The sequence below is a fragment of the Scyliorhinus canicula genome, chromosome 2 (assembly GCF_902713615.1).
Source record: "Scyliorhinus canicula chromosome 2, sScyCan1.1, whole genome shotgun sequence".
In the NCBI taxonomy this organism is placed as follows: domain Eukaryota; kingdom Metazoa; phylum Chordata; class Chondrichthyes; order Carcharhiniformes; family Scyliorhinidae; genus Scyliorhinus; species Scyliorhinus canicula.
Genome location: NC_052147.1, coordinates 194,860,692 through 194,883,125, shown reverse-complemented (window position 1 = coordinate 194,883,125; position 22,434 = coordinate 194,860,692). Strand labels below are relative to the sequence as shown.

The following is a 22,434-nucleotide window of genomic DNA, read 5'->3' as shown; positions in this document are numbered from 1 at the left end:
GAATCTAGGCAAGCATCTGAAGGAGAAGAGAATGTACGACTATGATGGTAGATTTAGATGAGAGAAGTTGGAAGGAGGCTCGAGAGGAGCATAAACACTGGTAAGGACATATTGGGCGGAATAGCCTATTCTTTTTTCTAAAATATTTTTATTCAACATCTTCAACATTTTAACGGTACCCGACACCCACCCTCCCATCATCCCCCCACATTTCGGCAGCAACCAGATCTCCAAAATGTAAAATGAACAAACCCCATCCGCCTCCCTCAGAGAAAACTTCACCTATTCCAAGGACAGAAAGAAACTCCGACAGGTCCCCCCCAGGCACCCTGAGGCACTATGGGGAGAAGCTGACCTCTACCACATCGCCTGCAATCAATCAACGAGGCAAAGGGGTCTGCCCCCTCTCCCGTCTGGCACCTCGAATATGCCCTCTAGGGACCAAGCTCCAATTCCATATGCAGAACCTTGGACATTGTGCTGAAAAATCACTCCCAATATTTCTTCAACTTCGAGCAAGAACAAAACATGTGGATATGGTTGGCTGGGCACCTCCCACGCCACTCACAACTATCATCTACCCCCACAAACAGCCGCCTTTTCCTTGCCTTTTAAGTGCTCTCTATACACCACGTTTAGTTGAATCAGCCTTGCGCAAAAAATCGAGGCGTTGACCCTTCGCAGCACTTCACACCATAATCGTTCTTCTAGCCACATCCCCATCTCTTCCTCCCACTTACCTATTATAGACTCCTTGTCCTCCTTCATAATCATACTATAGATTGCTGAAACGACCCCACTTTCCAACTTTCACACCGACAGCACCTCCTCCAGAAAGGTCCTTCGGAATAGTGGGAAGTACTCCGACTGCGTCTCATTAGTCCGCACACAAGCTGTCATATCCTTGTATAGCAATTTTACCCAAGCCACAAATTTAGTCCCAATCCCAAACTTCTCCAGTACCACAAACAGATAATTCCGCTCCACTCTGTGAAATGCTTTCTCCGCATCCAACGCCACCACCAGCTCTAACTCCCTCCCCTATGCTGGAGAGTATACCACCCTCCCCATAGACAGAAGGTCAACTTTGCCTACAATTCCTTCCTTCTCATCAATAACCCTGGCTCCGGGTCCTCTGGGTAGCTTCCATTCGCCTCCAAAATATCCTCTATCAACCACTGCTGCTCCTCCCACGCCTCCCTATCCACCTTTGCCTTAAATATGATGACTTCATCCCACCACTGCTGCCTTTAATGCCTCCCAAACCACCGACGACAAGACCTCCCCATTTGGGTTGAACTCCACATACTCATCAATTACCCTCCCCATCTTAATGCACAAATCTGGGTCTGCCAACAAACCCACATCTAGCCTCCACTCCGGCCTCTGGGCCGGACCCTTCTCCAGTGCAACGCATGATCTAATATCACTTTTGTCAAGTACTCCCCCTTCTGTACCCCAGCTAACTTCACCTTCACTACAACAAAAAAGCCCTTGAGTGCACCTTATGTACTGGAGAGAAGTACAAATACATCCTGTCCCGTGGGTACACAAACCTCCACAGGTCCGCCCCTCCCATCTCGTTCATAAACCCAGCCAACACCTTTGCCCCCCAAAGGAACCAGAGAACTTGGTCGAGACTTATCCATCTTCGGGTCCAGCACCATATTCCAATCCCTCAACATTATCAGCTGTGGGCATCCAGGTCCGGTATGGCTGCTGAAATCCTCCTCACAAACCCAGCGTCGTCCCAGTTTGGGACATACATGTAGATCAACACCACTAACCTCCCCTTCAATGCACCTGTCACTATCACATACCTGTCCCCCTGGTCTGTCACCACCTTCTCCATCTGGAACCTCACCAATTTACCCACCAGCATGGCCAACCCCTGTGCCCTACTATCAAAGCCAAAATGGAACACCTAGCTCACCCAGCTTTTCCTCAGGCTTATCTAGTCCTTTATCCTCAGATGAGTCTCCTGTAACAGCACCACATCTGCGTTCAGGCCCTTTGGATGTGAGAAAACTCGTGCTATCCTATGCAATCCATTTGCAGAATATTATCAAAGCTGTAAATGCAAAGCTGTAAATGAGGGAGCAAAATTGGTTTAAAATACCTGTACATGCCACAACAATCCAATTGATGGTTTGAAATTTATTTCCTTTCAACCTTTGCCTTTGTTCAGGGATTCATCATTGGTTTTAACAACAGGAGCAGTCATCATGTTCTGACAGCCTAGTCTATTTGCTCCATGAAAAAGTGCTACCACAAAGCAAATACATCATGGCTACTGCTTGAGTAGGGCATTTAGTCTCTCCAGCCTGTTCTGCCATTCAATGAGATCATGGTTGATATACAACACAGCTGCATGTACTTGCCATAACTTTGGTTATCTTCAATCTCAGATTTAAAATTAGCAATCAATCTCTCAATTACAGTTTGCAGAAGAGAGTTCTGAACTCCTACCACCCTTTGGGTGAAGAAGCGTTTCCGAATTTCATTCCTGAAAAGTTTGGTTTTAATTTGAGACTTTTTCCCGAGGCAGGGAATCCCCAGCGAATGGAAATGTTTCTTCTCAATCTACTCAGCCGATTCCTCTAAATATCTTGAAAATATTGATCAAATCACTCTTCTAAATCCCAGGCTGTCCAACCCTAGTTTGTTTACTCTATCCTCGTGATTTAATCCTTGCAATCCATATGAATTCTGGTAAATCTATGTCACCACTTTCCAAAGCTTTATCTTTCCGAGGATGTGGTGCCCAGAACTGCTTGTGTTGCTACAAATCTGGTCGAAAGTCTTTTGAATAGCAGAAGCATAATTTCTGCTCCTGTGTATTATGGTCCTGTAGATGTAAAAGCACATTCCATTCAACGTTTTGATTATTTTCTGTATTTACACATCAATTTTAATGACCTATATCCCTGAATCCCCAAGCCCTTTGGACTTCCACAGTTTCTAGAGTTCATCATATTTGTCTATGTTTGTGGTTCGAGGCCACATGCACCAATGAAAGTCCTTCCTATTTGTAAACATGGAAGGGTTGTGAGCAGCCTTGATTTTTACTTATGTGTAGTACCCTCAATAACGACGCAAGAGAGTAGAAAGGTAAAGAAGGCTTTAATAAGCTAAGAACTAGCCTGATGCCGAGACGGGTGCTTACTGGTGTTGCCTAAAGGGAGGCCCCTTATAACGGCTCCCTGGTGGGCGGAGCCGGAGGTGGAGTCTGCCAGGGTTCCAAGCCCGGTCTTAAAGGGGACATCACCTCACATGATGATAAGGATACAATAATACAGTAACCATTCATCACAGTATATTACAAAGTTTTGCCTTTGAGGGTATCCAGTCATCTGCTGCAAAATGCTTTTTCCTCGTTTCCATGAGGAAATAGACAACAAGTGTTTCTGCTGACAAACACCGCTTCTGTTATCTGTTTGCTCTGTCGTTGGGCCCAAATCTGACCATTATGGTATATGCCAGAAGCGGTGGCTTGAAATGATTCAGATATGTTAAAGTTCAGGACTGTGATGACCTTCACAGCAACAGGTATGACTGCATTAGCAGCTCTCATTTATATTTCTTCCCTGTGCCGGAATTCTATTTCATCCTTCAACTGCACAGCCAATGATTGGGCCCAATGGAATGCCCATTCGAGACAGTGCAAGTACAGCTGAAGGTGACAGCAATAACAGCATTGTGACTGCAGCTTGATGGAAAAGGAGTCCGATGTTGCAAAAACGCAGCAGGAAACATCACTAAATCAGGGTAATGTGGAAATTGAAGTATGAAAGTGACCCAACAAGATGCTACGGATCTGTCAGGCACAGGTTTAAGGATCAAAATTCTCGAGCAAACAGCATGGGTTCCTTGGGTAGCACAGTGGTTAGCGCTGTGGCTTCACAACTCCAGAATCCCAGGTTCGATTCCCGGTTTGGGTCACTGTCTGTGCGGAATCTGCACGTTCTCCCCATGTCTGCGTGGGTTTCCTCCAGATGCTCCTGCTTCCTCTCACAGTCCAAAGATGTGCAGGTTAGGTGGATTCACCATGATAAATTGCTCTTAGTGTGCAAAAAAGGTTAGGTGGGGTTACTGGGTGACAGGGATAGAGATGTGTGGGCTTAAGTCGGGTGCTCTATCCAAGGGCCTCGATGGGCCAAATGGCTTCCTTTTGCACTGTAAAATCTATGATTCTATGGAAATCCAGTGGGTAAAAATGTGTAATTCATGAAAGGCATATTTAAATAAGATTGACCAAAATTAGGAGTACAATGAGGCCCACACTTGCTCTCAACATGACCTCCAAAAAATTGTAAAATTTTGGCATTGCTCAATTGTGCACAGAGTGATTCCAGCCCTCAGGCCCACTTTCCAGTAGTGCAGGCACAGGGCGGGATTCTCCCAGCCCTGCGCCGGGCCGGAGAATCCTCGCAACCGCGCCATGCCGCCCCGACACTGGCACGCGATTTTTCACGCAGCGGAGAATCGGCGCCATTGGTGTCTGTCTTGTTATGCTCTTGACGTAGCATAAGCGGCTTCCTTGATGTGCACTCTGACAAAGGAAGGTTCAGATGTGGAGATAACTTCAACATGTTTATTGAACTATTTACAAATCTCCTACTTGGGTTCACCACTACTGTTAATCCTTCTATAGCTACTCAGACTGACAAACCAGTCTGCTACAATCCACATGGGTGTGATATTGGATTAACCCTGTGTCTGTACTCATTGAGTGTCTCCACTGGAAAGAGGAAGATCATGTGTGTTGTGTCCTTTATATATGGGTTGGTGTAATGGCCCCCTGTGGTAGTGTCACCTCTGTGTGTATTGTGAATGCCCATTGGTTGTGTCCTATCTTACTGATCTATTGGTTGAGTGTCTGTGTGTCATGTCTCTGGTGCTCCCTCTAGTGTCTAGCTAGCCTACATGTACTTACATTAACCCCTTGTGTATTTACAGAGATGCATATCACCACTGCGTCAGCGCATTTGGTGCAGTGCTGGTCGCGATCCGCTCTACGCGGCCTGGCTGCCGATTCTCCGATTTCTAGAGTGGCCGCTCTAAAAAGGCAGAGTCCACACCTGTTCGCAGTCGGCGGGAACTCTGTGCGCAGGGTCGGGGGGCAGCCTGTGGCGGGGGGGGGGGACTTTGATGGGGCGTGTCCCATAATCGGGGTCCACCGATCGGCAGGCCGGCCTCTCGCTCCCCAGGCCTATTTTCTTACGCGCCGGCCCCAGAATTCCCACGCCATGTTGCGTCGAGGCCGGCACGTTGAGGGAGGCCACCACGCATGTGTGGGTTGGCGCCGGCACCAGTGCGCACGTCCTCGTTGACGGCAGTGCCACTGCGCATGCGTGGGTTGGCACGTCGCATAGTTCGCACTGGGATTGGAGCTGGAGCGGCGTGAACCGCTCCAGCGCCGTGCTGACCACCTGTAGGGGCCGGAATCGGTACTCTGAGAGGCCCATTCACGCCGTTGTGAAACGCGTCCGACGGCGTGGACCTTCTGCCTTCTGGAATGGGAGAATCCCGCCCAGGGACTCTAAACTGCCTTCTTTGTCTGTAGAATATTGTGTGAAGGGTTAACAGAATGGATATGCTAATCTTTGATGTAGATGATTAGGCAGTCATGTGCTCATCACTCTTCAGCAGATGAGAAACAGTGAGAGGAGATGTCTTCTCTGCAGTATATTCTGTACATACTGTAAACAGATTAAATAAACTGCTTTAAGTAAATACCCTGGTCTGCCTACAGTTTCTCTTTATAGGAGTCCAGACCTAGTCCGCTCTACATCACAGAAGTTTCAAATTCATGAGGAGTTTGGATTCCATCACTTATTGAAGGCATCCTTGATAATCTGCCCCACAGATCTGACAATGTAATACTCCTTGAACTTATAAGGTAACATTGAAAGTTTTCCAAATGACGTCAGTGTTCTCTTTCACAGAGCACACAGAGGCTGACAGCTATTATCATACTATACCTGTCCTGTGAATGTATTAACTTGCAGCACTGGGAGAAGTCTTTTAATATATAAAAAGGAAGACAATTAATCCAGGGAGACAGTTACGGGGAACAAGGAAATGGCAGAAGAGTTAAACAGATATTTTTCATCAGTCTATATAATGGAAAATACTTCAGACATCCCACTAGTACGAAGAGTACGGGGGAGCAATTAAATACCATCATTAGTGATGATGTAGTGTCAGACAAACCACTGGGGCTAAGGCCATTTTAGCCCTTCTAACACCCGGTTTGAACTCTTTTCTACTTTCCCTGTATTCGTCAAGTGCTTCATCTGTTTTTAGTTGCCTAGACCTCATGTATGCATTTTTTCTTTTTGACTAGACTCGCAATTTCCCTGGTCATCCACAGTTCCTGAATCCTGCCTTCCCTGGCTTTACCTTTCATCGGCACATGCCTGTCCTGCACTCCCATCAACTGCGCCTTAAAAGGCTCCCACATGCCAATTGTGGATTTACCCTCAAACAGCCTCTCCCAAACAACAGTCTCCAAATCCTGCCAAATCTGGTTGTAGTTAGCCTTTTCCCAATTTAGCACCTTAACCCTCGGATAACACTCATCCTTTTCCATGAGTATCCGAAAGCTTACGGAATTGTGATCACTGTTCGCCACATATTCCCCCACTGCAACTTTGATGACATGGCCGGGTTTATTCCCTAGTACTAGGTCCAGTATAGCCTCCTCTCCAGTCAGACTATCCACATATTGTTCCGAAAAACCTTTCTGAACACACTTAACAAATTCCTCATCATCCAAAACCCTAGCACTAATATGAGGAAAATTAAAGTCTCCCACCACAACAGCCCTATTATTTCTACATCTATGCAGAATCTGCTTATATATCTGTTCTTCAACTCCCTGTGAGCTGTTGGTAGGCCTGTAGTACACCCCCATCATAGTGACTGCCCTTCCTGTTTCTGAGTTCTACCCACAGTGTCTCATGACTTGATTCTTCCAACGTGTCTTCCCTCTGCTGATATGAGCAGAAATTTATTTTCTCAGAGGTTGTGAGTCTTTAGAACTCCCTACCACAGGGAGCTGCGGAGACAGAGTCCTTGGGCGGAATTCTCCGCAATTCCCAACGCCGTCGTGAAACCTGGAGAGGTGCACAATGGCGTCGGAAGCCTCTCCCGGCCCCCTATTCTCCCCTACGCCGGGGGGATAGGCGGGCCGTACCGGGAAACTCGGCCACCGGGCCTTGTCCCTGGCTCCAAGGCCCGGCGCACCAGGAATGACGCCGCGGCGGAGCCTAATGACGTCAGCCGCGCATGCGCGGGTTGGACAGCTCAAACCCGCACATGCGCGGTTGCCGCCTTTCCCCTCAGCCGCCCTGCAAGACGTGGCGGCTTGATCTTGCGGGGCGGCGGAGGGGAAAGAGTGCGTTCCCTTGAGACGCCGGCCCGACGATCGGTGGGCACCGATCGTGGGCCAGTCCCCTCCCGAGCACGGTCGTGGTGCTCGATCCCCGATCCGCCCCCCCTAGGCCCCACACTTACCTGCCGCACCATGTTCACGACGGCAGCGACCAGGTGTGGTTGCCGCCGTCGTGAACAGGTCGGGAACGGCAGGCCACTCGGCCGGAGAATCACGGGCCGCCGTGAAAAACGGCGGCCCGCGTTTCTCCGAGCGGCGTGTCGGTAAACCGGACACGCATTTTGGGGGGGGTGGGAGAATTGCAGGAGGTGCGGAAGCGGACCTCCCACTATTCTCCCACCCATCGTGGTTGCGGAGAATCGCGGCCCTTGTATACTTTTAAGGGTGAGATAGATAGATTTGTGATCAGTCAGGAAATCAAGTATTAGGGGGAAAGGGCAGGAGAGTGAACGCAAGGAATAAGGAATCAGCCATGCTTCTATAGAATGGCGGAACAGGCTTGAGGGCCTACTCCTGTTCCTATTTCTTATGGTTTTATTAAGTCATTTCCAAGTCACTTCTAGATCACTAGTGTTCAGGAAAAAAATAAAAGAAACTACTATTAAAAAGGATTTCTGTGACTTGCAACCAACAATAAAAATTAAAATTAAAATTAAAATAATTGAGGAAGTGGGAACTCAAATAGTAAGCCCAAGGAAATATATTTAAATTTATGTACACATCAAAATTGGCATTGTACACAACTATGCTTTATCAAAGGATGGGGTTGCTCTATCATTAACTTGTGAAGAGTTGAAAAGAACAAAGAAAATTACAGCACAGGAACAGGCCCTGCAGCCCTCCCAGCCTGCACCGATCCAGATCCTTTATCTAAACCTGTCGCCTATTTTCCAAGGATCTACTTCCCTCTGTTCCCTGCCCATTCATATATCTGTCTAGATGCATCTTAAATGATGCTATCGTGCTCGCCTCTACCACCTCCGCTGGCAAAGCGTTCCAGGCACACACCACCATCTGCATAAAAAACTTTCCACGCACATCTCCCTTAAACTTTCTCCCTCTCACCTTGAAATCATGACCCCTTGTAATTGACACCCCCACTCTTGGAAAAAGCTTGTTGCTATCCACCCTGTCCATACCTCTCATAATTTTGTAGACCTCAATGAGGTCCCCCCTCAACCTCCACCTTTCCAACAAAAACAATCCTAATCTACTCAACCTTTCTTCATAGCTAGCGCCCTCCATACCAGGTAACAGCCTGGTGAACATCCTCTGCACCCTCTCTAAAGCATCTACATCCTTCTGGTAATGTGGCGACCAGAACTGCACGCAGTATTCCAAATGTGGCCTAACCAAAGTCCTATACAACTGTAACATGTCCTGCCGACTCTTGTTCTCAATACCACGTCCGAGGAAGGCAAGCATGCTGTCTGCCTTCTTGACCACTCTATCGACCTGTGTTGCCAACTTCAGGGTACAATGGACCTGAACTCCCAGATCTCTCTGTACATCAATTTTCCTCAGGACTCTTCCATTGACCGTATAGTCCGCTCTTGAATTGGATCTTCCAAAATGCATTACCTCCCATTTGCCTGGAATGAACTCCATCTGCCATTTCTCTGCCCAACTCTCCAATCTATCTATATTTTGCTGTATTCTCTGACAGTTCCCCTCACTATCTGCAACTCCACCAATCTTAGTATCATCTGCAAACTTGCTAGTCAGACCACCTATACCTTCGTCCAGATCATTTATGTATATCACAAACAACAGTGGTCCGAGCACGAATCCCTGTGGAACACCACTAGTCACCTTTCTCCATTTTGAGACACTCCCTTCCACCACTACTCTCTGTCTCCTGTTGCCCAGCCAGTTCTTTATCCATCTAGCTAGTACACCCTGAACCCCATACGACTTCACTTTTTCCATCAACTTGCCATGGGAAACTTTATCAAACTTTATTTGAGTAAATAAAGGGGCAGCAGGGTAGCATGGTGGTTAGCATAAATGCTTCACAGCTCCAGGGTCCCAGGTTCGATTCCCGGCTGGGTCACTGTCTGTGTGGAGTCTGCACGTCCTCCCCCTGTGTGCGTGGGTTTCCTCCGGGTGCTCCGGTTTCCTCCCACAGTCCAAAGATGTGCGGGTTAGGTGGATTGGCCATGCTAAATTGCCCGTAGTGTCCTAATAAAAGTAATGTTAAGGGGGGGGGTTGTTGGGTTATGGGTATAGGGTGGATATGTGGGTTTGAGTAGGATGATCATGGCTCGGCACAACATTGAGGGCCAAAGGGCCTGTTCTGTGCTGTACTGTTCTATGTTCTATGTTCTAAACTATAGTTAAATACTGAGTATTCTATGGGATCCAAACGAATACCATAGATGTCAACTGTAAAATTGTGAGTATTCTTTAAGTTCTACCCATGCTGTAATTATTTCAACTGCAATCAACTAATTTATAGGCTAATACACACAACATCCCTATTGGGGGAAAATATAAGCTGGTTACTTTGTAATTTGCACTTTGAAATTTCTGTTTGAACTTCGGTCAATTTATGCAAAAGTGTCTGGGAGCAATCAGCAACACTTCATTTTCTTCAAATGCATAGCAGTTGAGTAAATTATTGACAAAATTACTGTTCTGGTAGGAGTTTTTCAAATGCCTTTATCAAGAGTTCCTTCAAATAATTTTGTGAACCTCCACAAATATAATGGGACATACCTGATAGCATCTGGGAGGAGATGAGAAACCCTGCACCTAATCTTATCTAATTGAAACCTTTAAAACAGCTACAAACGTTGCAGGCATATAGATAATTATTATCTGTGCTAAACCTGCCCTAAAGGAAATGAGAAAACTTCCTCGCTTGCGCAATTAGTTTTTTGCCAAATGAAGTTTAGCAAGATACAACAAATACACCTGATGAAGTAAATTTATAAAGTAATGCTGAACCTAATTCAGACGCAGTGTCTAAATCACCTGCAATAAAATAAAATCAGTGTTATTCCAGTAATGTTGCTCATTTAAACAAAAGGATAAGTATTTTTGCACTCAGTACAACAAGCTGCAAACGCCCCAGAGGCTAGGATGTTAGTGCTTGGCAGTAACAGGAACATTTAGTGTCCATCAATCATCCTCTTGGTTTGCTAAAGCTAGCATATCATTCTGGTATTTTGTAAAATATTGCTTCATGGTGGGGCAATTTTACAAAAAATTCATTTGCAATACTTGTTGTTTATGTAATGATTTTGGCATATTGTACAACCAACTTCACATCATTCAACACCTGATTAAGTGGATACTTATAAGTTGCCAAAAGTTAAATCAAAAGCTGTTTTCTGATGGCACAAGTACATTCACTTTTGCTGGTTCAGTGGTTTTACCTCTAATCCACTAAATGAATTCTTCTTATGCCAATTTAACATTTTAACCTACTGGCAAATGCACACTGTGCACACTACTTTCCCTACAATGTGCAAACTATTTCACACATTAACAAATTATCATAAATTAAGCACAAGAAATCCTTTCCTTCCTGACCCATGTATGATAAATACTTTAAAACTCTTAACAAACAATTCTTCTACAAATATCTTTGTCAGTTTCTGATAAGTGAATACTCATGTTTACTGAATAATACTTTGTGAAAAACAGATTAACATGAACAGACTAATTATCAGGATGATAACAGGGTTACAAGTTATACATCAAAGCACTGTCCAATAGGTCTGAATAAATACTAATCTGCAATTAAGTGTTCCATATTTACGTTTGGTAAATTATAAGCAATTTCATAAAATCAGTTGGCATTGACAGCCATAAAGTTACTGTCTGCTCCTCGGTGTTGTAAAGCATACTTCAGGTTTCTACTGTGATTGAATTAGGTGTTTACAAACTATTCATAAAGTTATTTGCTGAATGCAATTTGAATGTTTCAATTATATCACTCAATTGGGTCTTAAAACTTCAACTTCAAAAAACATCCGTGATTGAACAGTTTGTGAATTTACATTTCTAGGTAACTTATACTACTTCATAACTGAGTTTCCTATGGAAATTCTTAACTTTAGTCACATATCTACTACTTCTTCCTGAAATAGGGCAAAGGTCTGTCAGCCTTCAGCAATAAAAGACCAAACAATCTGCATATATAGTTCAAGTACTACTGTTGAAGATCGCAGTTAGAAACAGAAATCTATCTTCCACATGGTTTTACTTACCCAACAGCATGTCTCGCATTCAACAAGTTCAGCAAAAGTGTAAGCTGTGAAAAATAGGCTCAAAAAGTATTTAAAAAAAGTTGTGGGTTGACTCGATCAGTCTTGCAAAGTTTTCACAAAGCACTGAACGTGAGACTTCAGAAACTTGCTTCTATTGAATTGTACCCTAAGGCAACCGAAGTGCTCACCCTCTATTGGTTTTCCTTTAAAGAAACTAACTGAAACAATAGAGTGACTGTCAGCAGCTGCAGCCACCTCAAACTGCAAACCCATGAAGCCACAGAAAACTAGGTCAGTACACTAAGGTTCCTAACTTGAAGTATTAAGATTTGAATACATGGATGGCCTACTCACATATTAATTTAAATCAGAAATAATCTCTTCTGCCATACACCTCGCGGCTAAGATTTAGAGCCTGAAAGAATCTAGCCCACCATAAATCAAGTCTCAGACATCTTTTACTCTTTGTTCTACATTGTAGACAAGAAGAGGGGTGGAATATTAAACAGACATGCAAATGCATTTCACTGAACATGGAAAGAAATTACTTGAAATAAAATAAACTTAAAAACTGAGACAAAACTTGTATTTTGTTGATAATGTTCTCGTATTTTCAAGACCATAAAGTGTAAGTTATGAATATTATGTTAAATGGATACTCATTTCTTGCTGCATTGTGTTTCATAATTTATGTGGCATGAATCATTAAACAGCAATTGTGAGATTCTATAGTATTTATAGACATTGGTTGAGCTGTTGTTTATGATGTTAACTAGGTAGATTATGCAATTTGAACAAGTTTATTTTACGTATGATGAATGTAAAATAATCTATTCTAGATTTCAAATAAATGCACACCTGAAGTTATAATTCTAACTTCTAAAGAACTATTTTCTTTTGATCACGTCCTTTGCAGCTATTAGAAAATGCATGTACTATCAATATCATGTCTCCAAAATAGTTATGTATATATTTTAATCCAGAACATAATTATATTTAGGGAAATGTAGAACAAGACGACTCTCCCATTGTACAGCCTTACTCTGTAAGGCCTTAGTACTTGAAATGCTATTACTCAATGAAGTGTTAAAATTATTGCACTCCTTGTCTGAACAAGATTGACTTAGTAGAAGTCCAGTTGCAAGATGCCCGAAAAGAATAAATGTGAACTAAATAAAAGATCTCCAACATGAACAAAACAGAGCAATTAAAATGGAAGAAAGAGGCAAATTATATTAAAAGTTACAAGAAATATCAGTGGCCATCCCAGATGGGGAATCGCGTTAAAACAAATTTAAAAAGATAATAAAGGTTCAAAAATGACTGACGTGATGAAGATATCAAAATATACTAAATATATTTTTAAAGTATTCTTTCAATATTTTAACAGTAAAATTCAGTCAGAATTCGGGAAATAAAAAATGGCAGTAAAATGGACAGTAAACAATAAAAACTCATTGAGTATTTTTTGTAGTGGTTGCAAAAATATTGTACCAATGCCAACTCAATATCCAATATGATAGTCAAATTCCTTCAAGATTTTAAAGTTACTTTGACGAAGGTACTTCACAAATTGAATAGCTTAAAATTAACAAATCTCATAAGTCACATGTTACATAATCATGAAAGTCTCCAAGGAGGACATTTGTTGAGCAGGGCGCATCATAATAAAAGAATCAAAAGCACTGGTGAAGTTTTGCTGGGCTGCACAAAGGAAACCATGTGACATAACCTTAAGTAATTAGCCATAGTCCATAAAGGACTCGAGGCTTCATTAGAGCCAATTTTGGTGTGAATAGGCCAGTCAAACATTAGAAACAGGTAAAATTATTCCAATTTTGTTTGGTGCCATGTTGAATAGTACCTACACAGCAATAACTGAATCAGACCAAATTTTGAAAGGGAAGGTTTAGTTTGACAAGCCACCTTAACTTCCGAGTTCACAAATAAAGTAGATAGTGGAATTCCTCACACTACAGTTAAGGGGTGCGATTTAATGGGGAAAAAAGAGTCCCGTTTTGGGCACGTTTAGCAGGATGTTTCTTGCCGCCTGCAGCACCAGGAACGACCGCATTATCAAATGAGACTGTTTTTATAAGCCTCGTTGAACAGATTGGGCTGCCATTTTTAAATGTCGTCCCAATCGCCCCAATCTTTGGATCCGCCCCCTCGCCGCAGCCTGCAGACATCTCCCAATGCCCCAACATGCCTGTTTGGGTCCTCACCTCCTAAGGACAAGGCACCTCTGGGCTCGATCCCTAGTATAATGCCAACCTGGCAGCCGGGCACCACAAGGCTGGCAATCTGGTAGTGCCACCCAAGCAATGCAGGGTGGCACTGCAGGGGCACCTGGATGGCACTGCTAGGGTGCCAAGCTGGAATTTCCAAGGTGCCTGAGTGGCAGGAATGCCAGGGTGCCACACTTCTCAAAGTCCTACCATCTGGGGGGCCTCCGATGGCTTGGGAAATCCACCCCCAGGTGCCATTATGCCTGGTCCATGTTTTTGTGGATCAGAGCTAAATGGCACCATGGTGAGATATCCCAGATGTGGGTGTTCGATCCCAGGCCTTGGGAGAATCCGGCGGCGACATATTTAATTAAGCATAACTGCTCACTTAAAAATGCAAATATGGATCACGCCCAGTGAGCGCACGATCCAGATTGCAACATCTCACGAGACCTTGTTGGATCTCGCCTAACTTCCCGAGCATTTCAAATCTCATAAGTTAGGAAGATATTTACTCATAAATCCAATAAGGAATCCAAGGGAGAATGTGCAATTTGCTACCATGTAGATTAGCTGAGGTGAATAACATAGATGCAATTACAGGGAATCTAGATGATTACACATGAGGGAAGAATGAATGGACAGGTTTGCTGGTACAGTTAGTTAAGTAGGATGGGAGGAGATTCATAAAGTTCACAAAGAGCATATTCACCAGCAAGGACCTCTTGGTCTGAATGGCAAGTTTCCATGCTGCAAATTCTATGTAATCATGATGTTATATTAATAAAACCTCTGAGACCACAAATACTAAATGAGCTTGACTCAAATGTAATCCATTCTAACCTTGTATCTTCTCCTTTTCTAGACTGGAAGTTATAAAACAGGAGGCAGATGATGGGTGTTGTCCCTCTAACTCACCATATTAAATGGCGGACCTCACTGTAATAAATCTTAGCTGGTGTTCTGCCAAAGTACACAGATATCATCAGGTAAGGCTGTAGACAAAAGCTTTACTTGTTCAGAATCCACTTAGCCATTTGTCTTTCTAGTTCAAAAGGGTGCTGGAAAGGCGGAATGACTTAATGTGAAGGTATTGTGGCAACTGTCAGGAATGTGAGCTTTCATTTGCACTACACAAAAAAAGCTTATCATTTACAAAAAGAACCAAATTGACCAATGTTGCACTATCACTTTATGGGAGCAACCTATGCCCTTCCTATGCAAAAGGAAATTTACAACTTTTATAAAATTGCATGACACTCGTATTCTCACAGAATGACAGAATAATACCGCACAGAAGAGGCCCTTGGGCCCATCGAGCCTGTACTGATGCATGAAAAACACCTGGGGCTGGATTCTCCCAGAATGAGAGCACACCACCGTAAAAACAGTGCAGTTTTACTCCCGAAATTTCTTTTTAAAAGTTAGACTAATTTATAGCCCTGCAGGGGGCTAGCAGGAACCCGGAGTGAATCTCGCAGCTTTTGCTGCAGATACGGGCCCCCGCACATCTGGGTCAGAGGCCACGCATGTGCACGGCAGCGGCCTCCAGCGACCCCGCCGTGCTCCATGGCAGACCCGGACTGTGGAGCCAGACAAAAAAAACCCACCCGATCGGCCACATGCCCGAGCCACAACCCCCGCACATTTAATCCCTGGCCACCTGAAGGCCCCCCCCCCCCGGTCTCTGATCCGCCTTCCCCAGACCAGGGCAGCAGCGGCCATGCGAGCATCCCGACCGGCAATAGGTGGTTAGTTCCACGCCGTCAGGAACTCGGCCGGTGAGGAGCGGAGGTTTGCTGAGCGGGGCTCTGGCAATGGCCCCCTGACCGCGTGGAATACTCTGCGGTGATGCCAATTTTTGGTGCCCGGAGAATCGCCAGACCGGCGCCGGGCCCGATTACTGCCTCAAACTGGATTCTTCGCCCCGGCGCCAGCCGCGTTTACAGCATCAGGCTGCGGGTAATCCAACATAATTTCTCTACTAATCTTGATCCCCTTCAATTCTTCCTTCTCACTAAACCCTGTGTTTCCCAATATTTCTGGTATCTGATTTGCATCCTCATTTATGAAGACAGAACCAAAGTATGTGGTTAGTTGCTCAGCCATTTCTTTGTCCCCTATTATACTGTTTCTGATTATTTGTCTTCACCAATCTTTTTCTCTTCAAGTAACTATAGAAACTATTATAGTCAAGCTTACTTTCATACTCTATTTTTTCCCTTCTTAATCAATCTCTTGGTCCTTCTTTGCTCAATTCTAAACTGTGCCCATTCCTTAGACCTGTTCTTTTTCTTGGCCAATTTGTATGATTCTTCCGTGGATCGAATACTATTTCTAATTTCCCTTGTGAGCCATGGATTGACCACCTTTCCTGTTTTAATTTTATACCAGATAGGAATAAACAATTGTTACAGTTCCACCATGCTCTCCTTGAATGTTTGCCATTTCCTATCCACTGTCATCTCTTGTTCCCAATCTATCAAAGTCAGCTCACACCTCATATCATAATAGTTTCCTTTATTAAGATTCAGGACTCGGGGCACGATTCTCCCCCAAAAAGTTAATTTGTGGCGAGTTTCACAGGGAGTTTCCCACCGGCTCTGCTGGCGAGTTCTCCACCGCTACTCAATGACAGCTTTTTGGACTTTTTGAGTTTCTCATCGGTTTAGCCTACACTTAAAAAATTTTTTAAGTGGAGTACTCCGCGGGGAGCTGAACTCCGAGATTGGGCCGCCATTTTGAAAGGGTGTCCTGATCTCCAAGTGAGCTTGGGGGTCCCCCCCCCCCCCCCACCCCCCACCCAATTGGCAATGTCACGCCGATACACATGAACACTACCCCACACCCTCCCAAGTGAGGACACCCGCTATAAGGTTCCAAGGAATCCCCCTCTTCAGGCATCCCCCAGCCTCCTTACAGCACCACATCCTTCCAGGATCCTAACCTTTCACCCCTCCACCTCCCAGAGGCCTCTACTTACATGTCCTGCACTCCCCCATTCTTCAACCCCCCCCCCCCACCCTTATCTCTTGGCCCCTTACCCTTGGCAGTGCCACCATGGCACCTGGCCACCCTTGCACTGGCAGCCAGGCAGTGCTCCTGTCTGCTTGACAATGCCAGGGTGGCAGTTCCAAGGTGCAAGCTGGGCAGTGCCAAGTTGCCTGCATTCCGGGGGAGGGGCAGGGAGTCACCCTGCACTTATGCCGAGAGTCCCCCCACCTGGTCCATGTATGTGTGGACCCGCACTGATTGGCGCCCGGCTGCAGCCTCCTTGGGGAGGCCGGAGAATCGACGGTGGCTGGTGGATCCCGGACAGATAGGTTGTAAGTAAGTTTATGACCTACTTCTATGAAAGCAATTTGGTCGGCCATAATTTTGGGCAGAGTTCTGACTCCGATGTCTCATGGGACTTTGGTGAATCCCGCGAGTCGCAGAGGTTGTCGAGGCCTCACTCGGGATTCTCCAGCTGCGTTGTGCTCTCGCTCGAGTACAGTGCGGCAAGAGACTCGTGCCCCTAGTCTCAGAATCTGGTACCTCGCTCTCCATTTTGATGAAAAATTCTACCATATTATGGGGTCTCACACAACTAGTTTTCCAATAATTCCATTCTCATTACACAGTATCCAATCTAGGATAGCTTGTTCTCTAGTTTGTTCCTCAACATTTTGGTCCAGGATACCATTCCATATACACTCCAGGAATTCCTCCTCTATGGTATTGTGGCTAATTTGATTTGCCCAATCTATGTGCAGATTAAAATCACCCATAATTATAGGCGTTAAACAACTGCTGGAGAAGAAAAGAAAAATATTTAAAAATTGTCGATCTGTGCATAGGTATCTGAAAAGGTTTAAGAAGCTAAACATTTTTGCTACACCTAAGCTGGCAATGGAGGGTTTCCAAAAATAGCAGCAACCGTCAAAGGAACCAACATTTAAACAGATTTCAGAGAAAACAACTGCAAAAGAAGCTTGCCATGTCCTCTGCCTGGAAAGTTCTGGAACAGTAGCAAGCAAAGTAACAAATATCCTGCAATAATTAATGGTGAGCTAGGGGATTTCTGCAACACCCCTTATAAAACTCAGAAAGGAACTCGTTGAGCTCAGAGTTTCCTTGTTTGAAAGGGGGAAAAAAGAAAAGAGAGTGTGTTAAAAGCTTTGTGGCACATTTGTGCTTAGGCAAGCCTTCCCAAAGTAAAATGATGGGAGTTTTTGGCACCATGGGACCGTATGATGAAAGCACCGAGCACTAGAGCTCATACACTAAAAGGTTTGAATTATTTGTCCAGCGAACAAAATTTTGGCAGACATTGAAGTCCAACTTTCCTGAGCACAATGTGGGGGAGGACCTTCAACCTCTTGCGTAGTCTGGTGCAACCAGAAAAAACTGGTTTGAAAACATATGGTGAAATAGTGGAGATATTCCAAAGCCACTTCTTACCTAAACCCTTGGTCATCGCCAAGAAGTTGAGGTTCCATAAGCGTAAATCAACAAGCAGGTGAACCTATCACACAATTCATAGCCACTTAAAAATATTAGTTGAATATCGTGAAATTGGTGATGTCTTGAATGACACCATTAGAGTCTAACTTGTGTTTGGGTTAAGAAGTAAAGCTATCCAGAAATGGCTGTTAACAGAAAGCTTTAGAACTCACAATTTCTATGGAGCTAACAGCTAGTGCAAAAATTAAGCATGTTGGAGAAAGAAACAACAAGTTACAAACAGGAATTATACAAAGCAAGAACCAATTACATCAAGTGAAGTATTGAATAGAGGGAAGAGTATCCACATGATACGGAAAAGGCTCAAGAAGAGACCAAAGTCACAGTCAAGTGACAAAATATAATTGAATGCATTGGCCATTTCGAGCACAACGAACCGTTACTGAGTCACTCCTTTAGTGCATGGACACCCGGTGAAAATGGAAGTGGGCACTGGCGCAACCATTTCATTGTACCAGAAACTGTTTTCCAAGAGAAACTATGGTATACCACTGTTTTGTTATGCTTGTGACGCAGCATAAGCTGCTTCCTTGATGTGCACTCTTACAAGGGAAGGTTCAGACTTGGAGATAGCTTTAACACATTTATTAAACTATTAACAATTCTCCTACTTGGATTCGACTCTCCTGTTAATCCTGCTATAGCTACTCAGACTGACGAACCAGTCTGCTACAATCCACGTGGTGGGTGTGATGTGTTTCAAATCAAAACTGTGTACTCAATGAGAGTCTCCACTCTCTATGAGTTTTCTATGGGTTGGTGTAATGCCCTCCTGTGGTAGTGTCACCTCTGTGTGTATCGTGACTGCCCATTGGTCGTGTCCTATCTTACTGACCTATTCGTTGAATGTCTGTGTCCTGATGTCTCTGGTGCTCCCTCTAGTGGCGAGCTAGTCTATGTGTATGTACATTGATGCATATCACCACAATCACCTTAAACCCCTCAAAGATAACACTATCTAGCATATCATGGAGAAACAGCGAGAGACCTGATCGTTGTAAATATGCAGCAAAACAGACAAACCTGCCCCTGCACATAGTTAAAGGTACCTAGCAAGCCCTGGCTGGAGAAAAATCAAGCTAAACTGGGCCATGGTGAACTCATGTCCCAAAGCAGTTCTAACCAAAAGCCTAAAGGAATAGAAAGTAGCAGCTGCATATGGATGCTTTGATAAAAATTGAGGTCAAAAGTAGGCTGAAACATGGATGATCGGAATGCATTTAAATGCACCCTTTGCGAATTGCAAACCACAGAGGAACAAGAGATTGAGGCGCATCTCGAAATGCCTGACCAGAAGGAAACTCTCGAGTTCATTGGAAAGAACATTCAGTTTGGGAAAAGAACTGCTGACTTCCTTCATGCATCAAGGGTCAACAAGATTAAAATTATTGCTGACCTAAACAACGGCAACACCAGCAAAAGGAGCAGGTACAAAAAATCACAAAGGATGTTTGGATGGGAGTTGCTCCAGATGACCAAATAAAAAGAGTTGGAGCTGCTCAGAGTGCAGTTTGCAACACCAATATTCCTTTCTTATTTCACTATGTACTGCAGCATCTGAAGTCGAATACCAACAGCAAGAAGAATTACTGTAAGCTGACAGCTGAACAAGCCATCTCGAAAGGCTAAATTTGATATGTTGTGAAAGGGCGAGAACCTTTTTGGAAATCCTCAGCAGCAACAGCTTCAACTAAAGATGATCGAGGTTGCATTCCAGAAACAAGTTCTAATGTAAGAGGGTGAAAGGTGCAAGAATGAAACCTCGAGGGGAGAGATATAGGGTGGCACATAATGGAGGCTCAGCACAATCTGGAGAAGGCACTGTAGAGGCTGTGTCATGAGATTCAGGTAAAGGAGGCCATGATATTCAGGCTGAAAGGGCAGCGGTTGGCAACAAAAAAATACCAGATCAGCAGCCTGGGGCAAGAGTTTTAGAGGCAGGAAACGGAGCTTGAGTGGAGTCGGAGAACTCGAACACCCACAGAATGCCAGCTCCACCTTATGCCAGCTCAGATCTCTGCTGGGTATACCAAGCTCAGCAGTGCAAATGAAAGGTCATAGCCTCTGAAAGTGAAAGCTCCGAAAATGCAGCCGAGTCAGGTTTTGCTTCATGAAAACAGGGCTAAATGCCGTGTTTGTCATAAAGGTCAAGAAGTATTGGCAAGGAGCTATACCAACAGTGAGAAGTGGATATCTGTTATCGTATCAGCAGACAGGACCGTTCTCCTACAATGTTCAAACTTGGGATAACGTTAGAGAAGACATGCAGAGCAAATTTTAGCAGCTGGATTAAGGTTGCCAGATACAGAGTCAACTGAGAGTCTGCAACAAACTATGCCACATGAAGACCTGTACATACCTGAGAGCCTGACAATACCAGAAACACTGTGGAAGATAGTACCTCAGTTGAGGACATTTAAACACGGAGTCAAACTCCAAATCCTACGTCGACTCCACTTGAGGCAACAACGGTTAATGTCCAAACTACATCAGAGTTACAGTCAACACGATAAAACAGACAACAACGACACGGGAATCAATGTCCTCCGAAACATCTAACTTATTGACTGTTGTGTTTGTTCATATTGCAAATTTTGAGTGATAACATTATACTGTTTCATTGCAGGAAACTCTGATATAAAGGGGGAGGAAAGAGTTATGTATTTTTGGTTGGAACAAGGTCACTTTAAGAGTCCAATCATGTGACATAATGATGACATCATCGGCAGTTTGGGCAGGGTAACAATCAGTCTACTCTAGAGCCCGTTGATCAAACAGATTTCTAATAAAGCTCATTTTTGTTTGTACCTTCATGGTCTGCAAGCTGTGCTTTTAAAATACCACAGTAAAACAACTCATTTTTGGTTTCCAGAATTGAGAAGAGTTAGGAACAACAAAGCCCTTAAATTGTTTTGGGTGGGTCTCCTGTCTAAACTGGTCAACATGTGTTCTCATCGTTACTTCACGTCATTCTCTGGCAAGAGAGAGGAATAAGGGTTATTCCCAAATGAAATTCCAGTGTTCTACATAGAATGGGAATAGTTCCAAAAACTAGATGAAATGTAGCAGAAGACCTCAAGACACATGGAGGAAAGGGAAATAATTTAAGATTAAGCCAGGCGTACAAAATGCGGATTTAACAGGAAATCTAATATAGCTGCTTTGTTCCTATGAATGCAATTCTGCCTTTATTGTTACATTATAACAATAAAAGGCACAACAGTAATTACAACTAACACAAATGAAGCTGTAATGACAGAACATTTGACTTCAATTATATCACTATTTCATTATACCTAGCGTGGGATAGAAAACAGATAGAACGCACCTTCAGTACTAAATCCAATTTTGAGTCTCTTCCATATTTTCCTCTTTTGGGCACATGACTTATCTGTTTTCTCCTTTCAGATGAGGGATCTTAAGGGCAATTAGGGATGGGCAATAAACACTGGCCAAGGCAGAAATGCCCACATCCCGTAAATTAACTTTAAAAATGGTATCTGAAAATAGCTGTGAAGAGCACCAAAAAACATCAAACAGAGGAGACAAAATAGATTTCAGAAACTACAAAGAATATCACATCTTTACTTCTCTTATTAAATAAGAATTCTGACAAGCTTTTATTCTATCCGGCTCTTCAGCTGTTGTTCAAAATATTTTGTTTACAGGAATGTTGATTGAATGTTGACAGGGGACTGACAACCTGCTGAGCTGAACACAGTGAGAGGAAAGTGAATTAACATTTGTAAACGTAATCAACACCATATTCTTACAAGGATCTTTGAATTTGAATTGCCTTAATTCAGTTCCCTCATGTTACTGGGTGAATAAACTGCTTTAACCCAGTCCTCGAACTATATCACTAGCACATTAAAACCATTTGAAGAAAAGCAAGGGAAGAGGTACAAGGATTGTAATGATACGCATAATGTAAGGAGTGTAAAGGATTAACAAGATGATGTTCATGTATCTCACCACTAGATGGCATCACTGAGTAGTCTTATGAAAAGCTGCGTCTCTAAGCATTCTGGGAGAAGGTTAAGGAGAAGGGTAGTGTGAGGTTTGATAGAGTGTTAGTTGTATT

General features: G+C 43.9%; 1 protein-coding gene and 1 long non-coding RNA gene across 11 annotated transcripts in view; one reads left to right on the top strand and one right to left on the bottom strand.

Moving 5' to 3' along the window:
* The window catches only part of znf385b (zinc finger protein 385B), a 743,282-nt gene that overhangs the window by 342,310 nt on the left and 378,538 nt on the right, over nt 1-22,434 (bottom strand). Inside the window, exon 1 of one of the 10 annotated variants that reach the window (XM_038789279.1) lies at nt 11,617-11,640. The exons of the other annotated variants lie outside the window; for them this stretch is intronic. Coding sequence (XP_038645207.1) covers nt 11,617-11,635 — 19 coding nt within the window. The 5' untranslated portion in view covers nt 11,636-11,640. Of the gene's footprint in view, nt 1-11,616; nt 11,641-22,434 lie in introns of those variants that run through there. 10 annotated transcript variants of the gene reach the window in all.
* Nucleotides 11,737-21,135, top strand: LOC119961853. Its single transcript, XR_005459756.1, has 3 exons — nt 11,737-11,907; nt 14,710-14,833; nt 20,977-21,135. It is a non-coding gene; the product is annotated as an uncharacterized LOC119961853 (long non-coding RNA).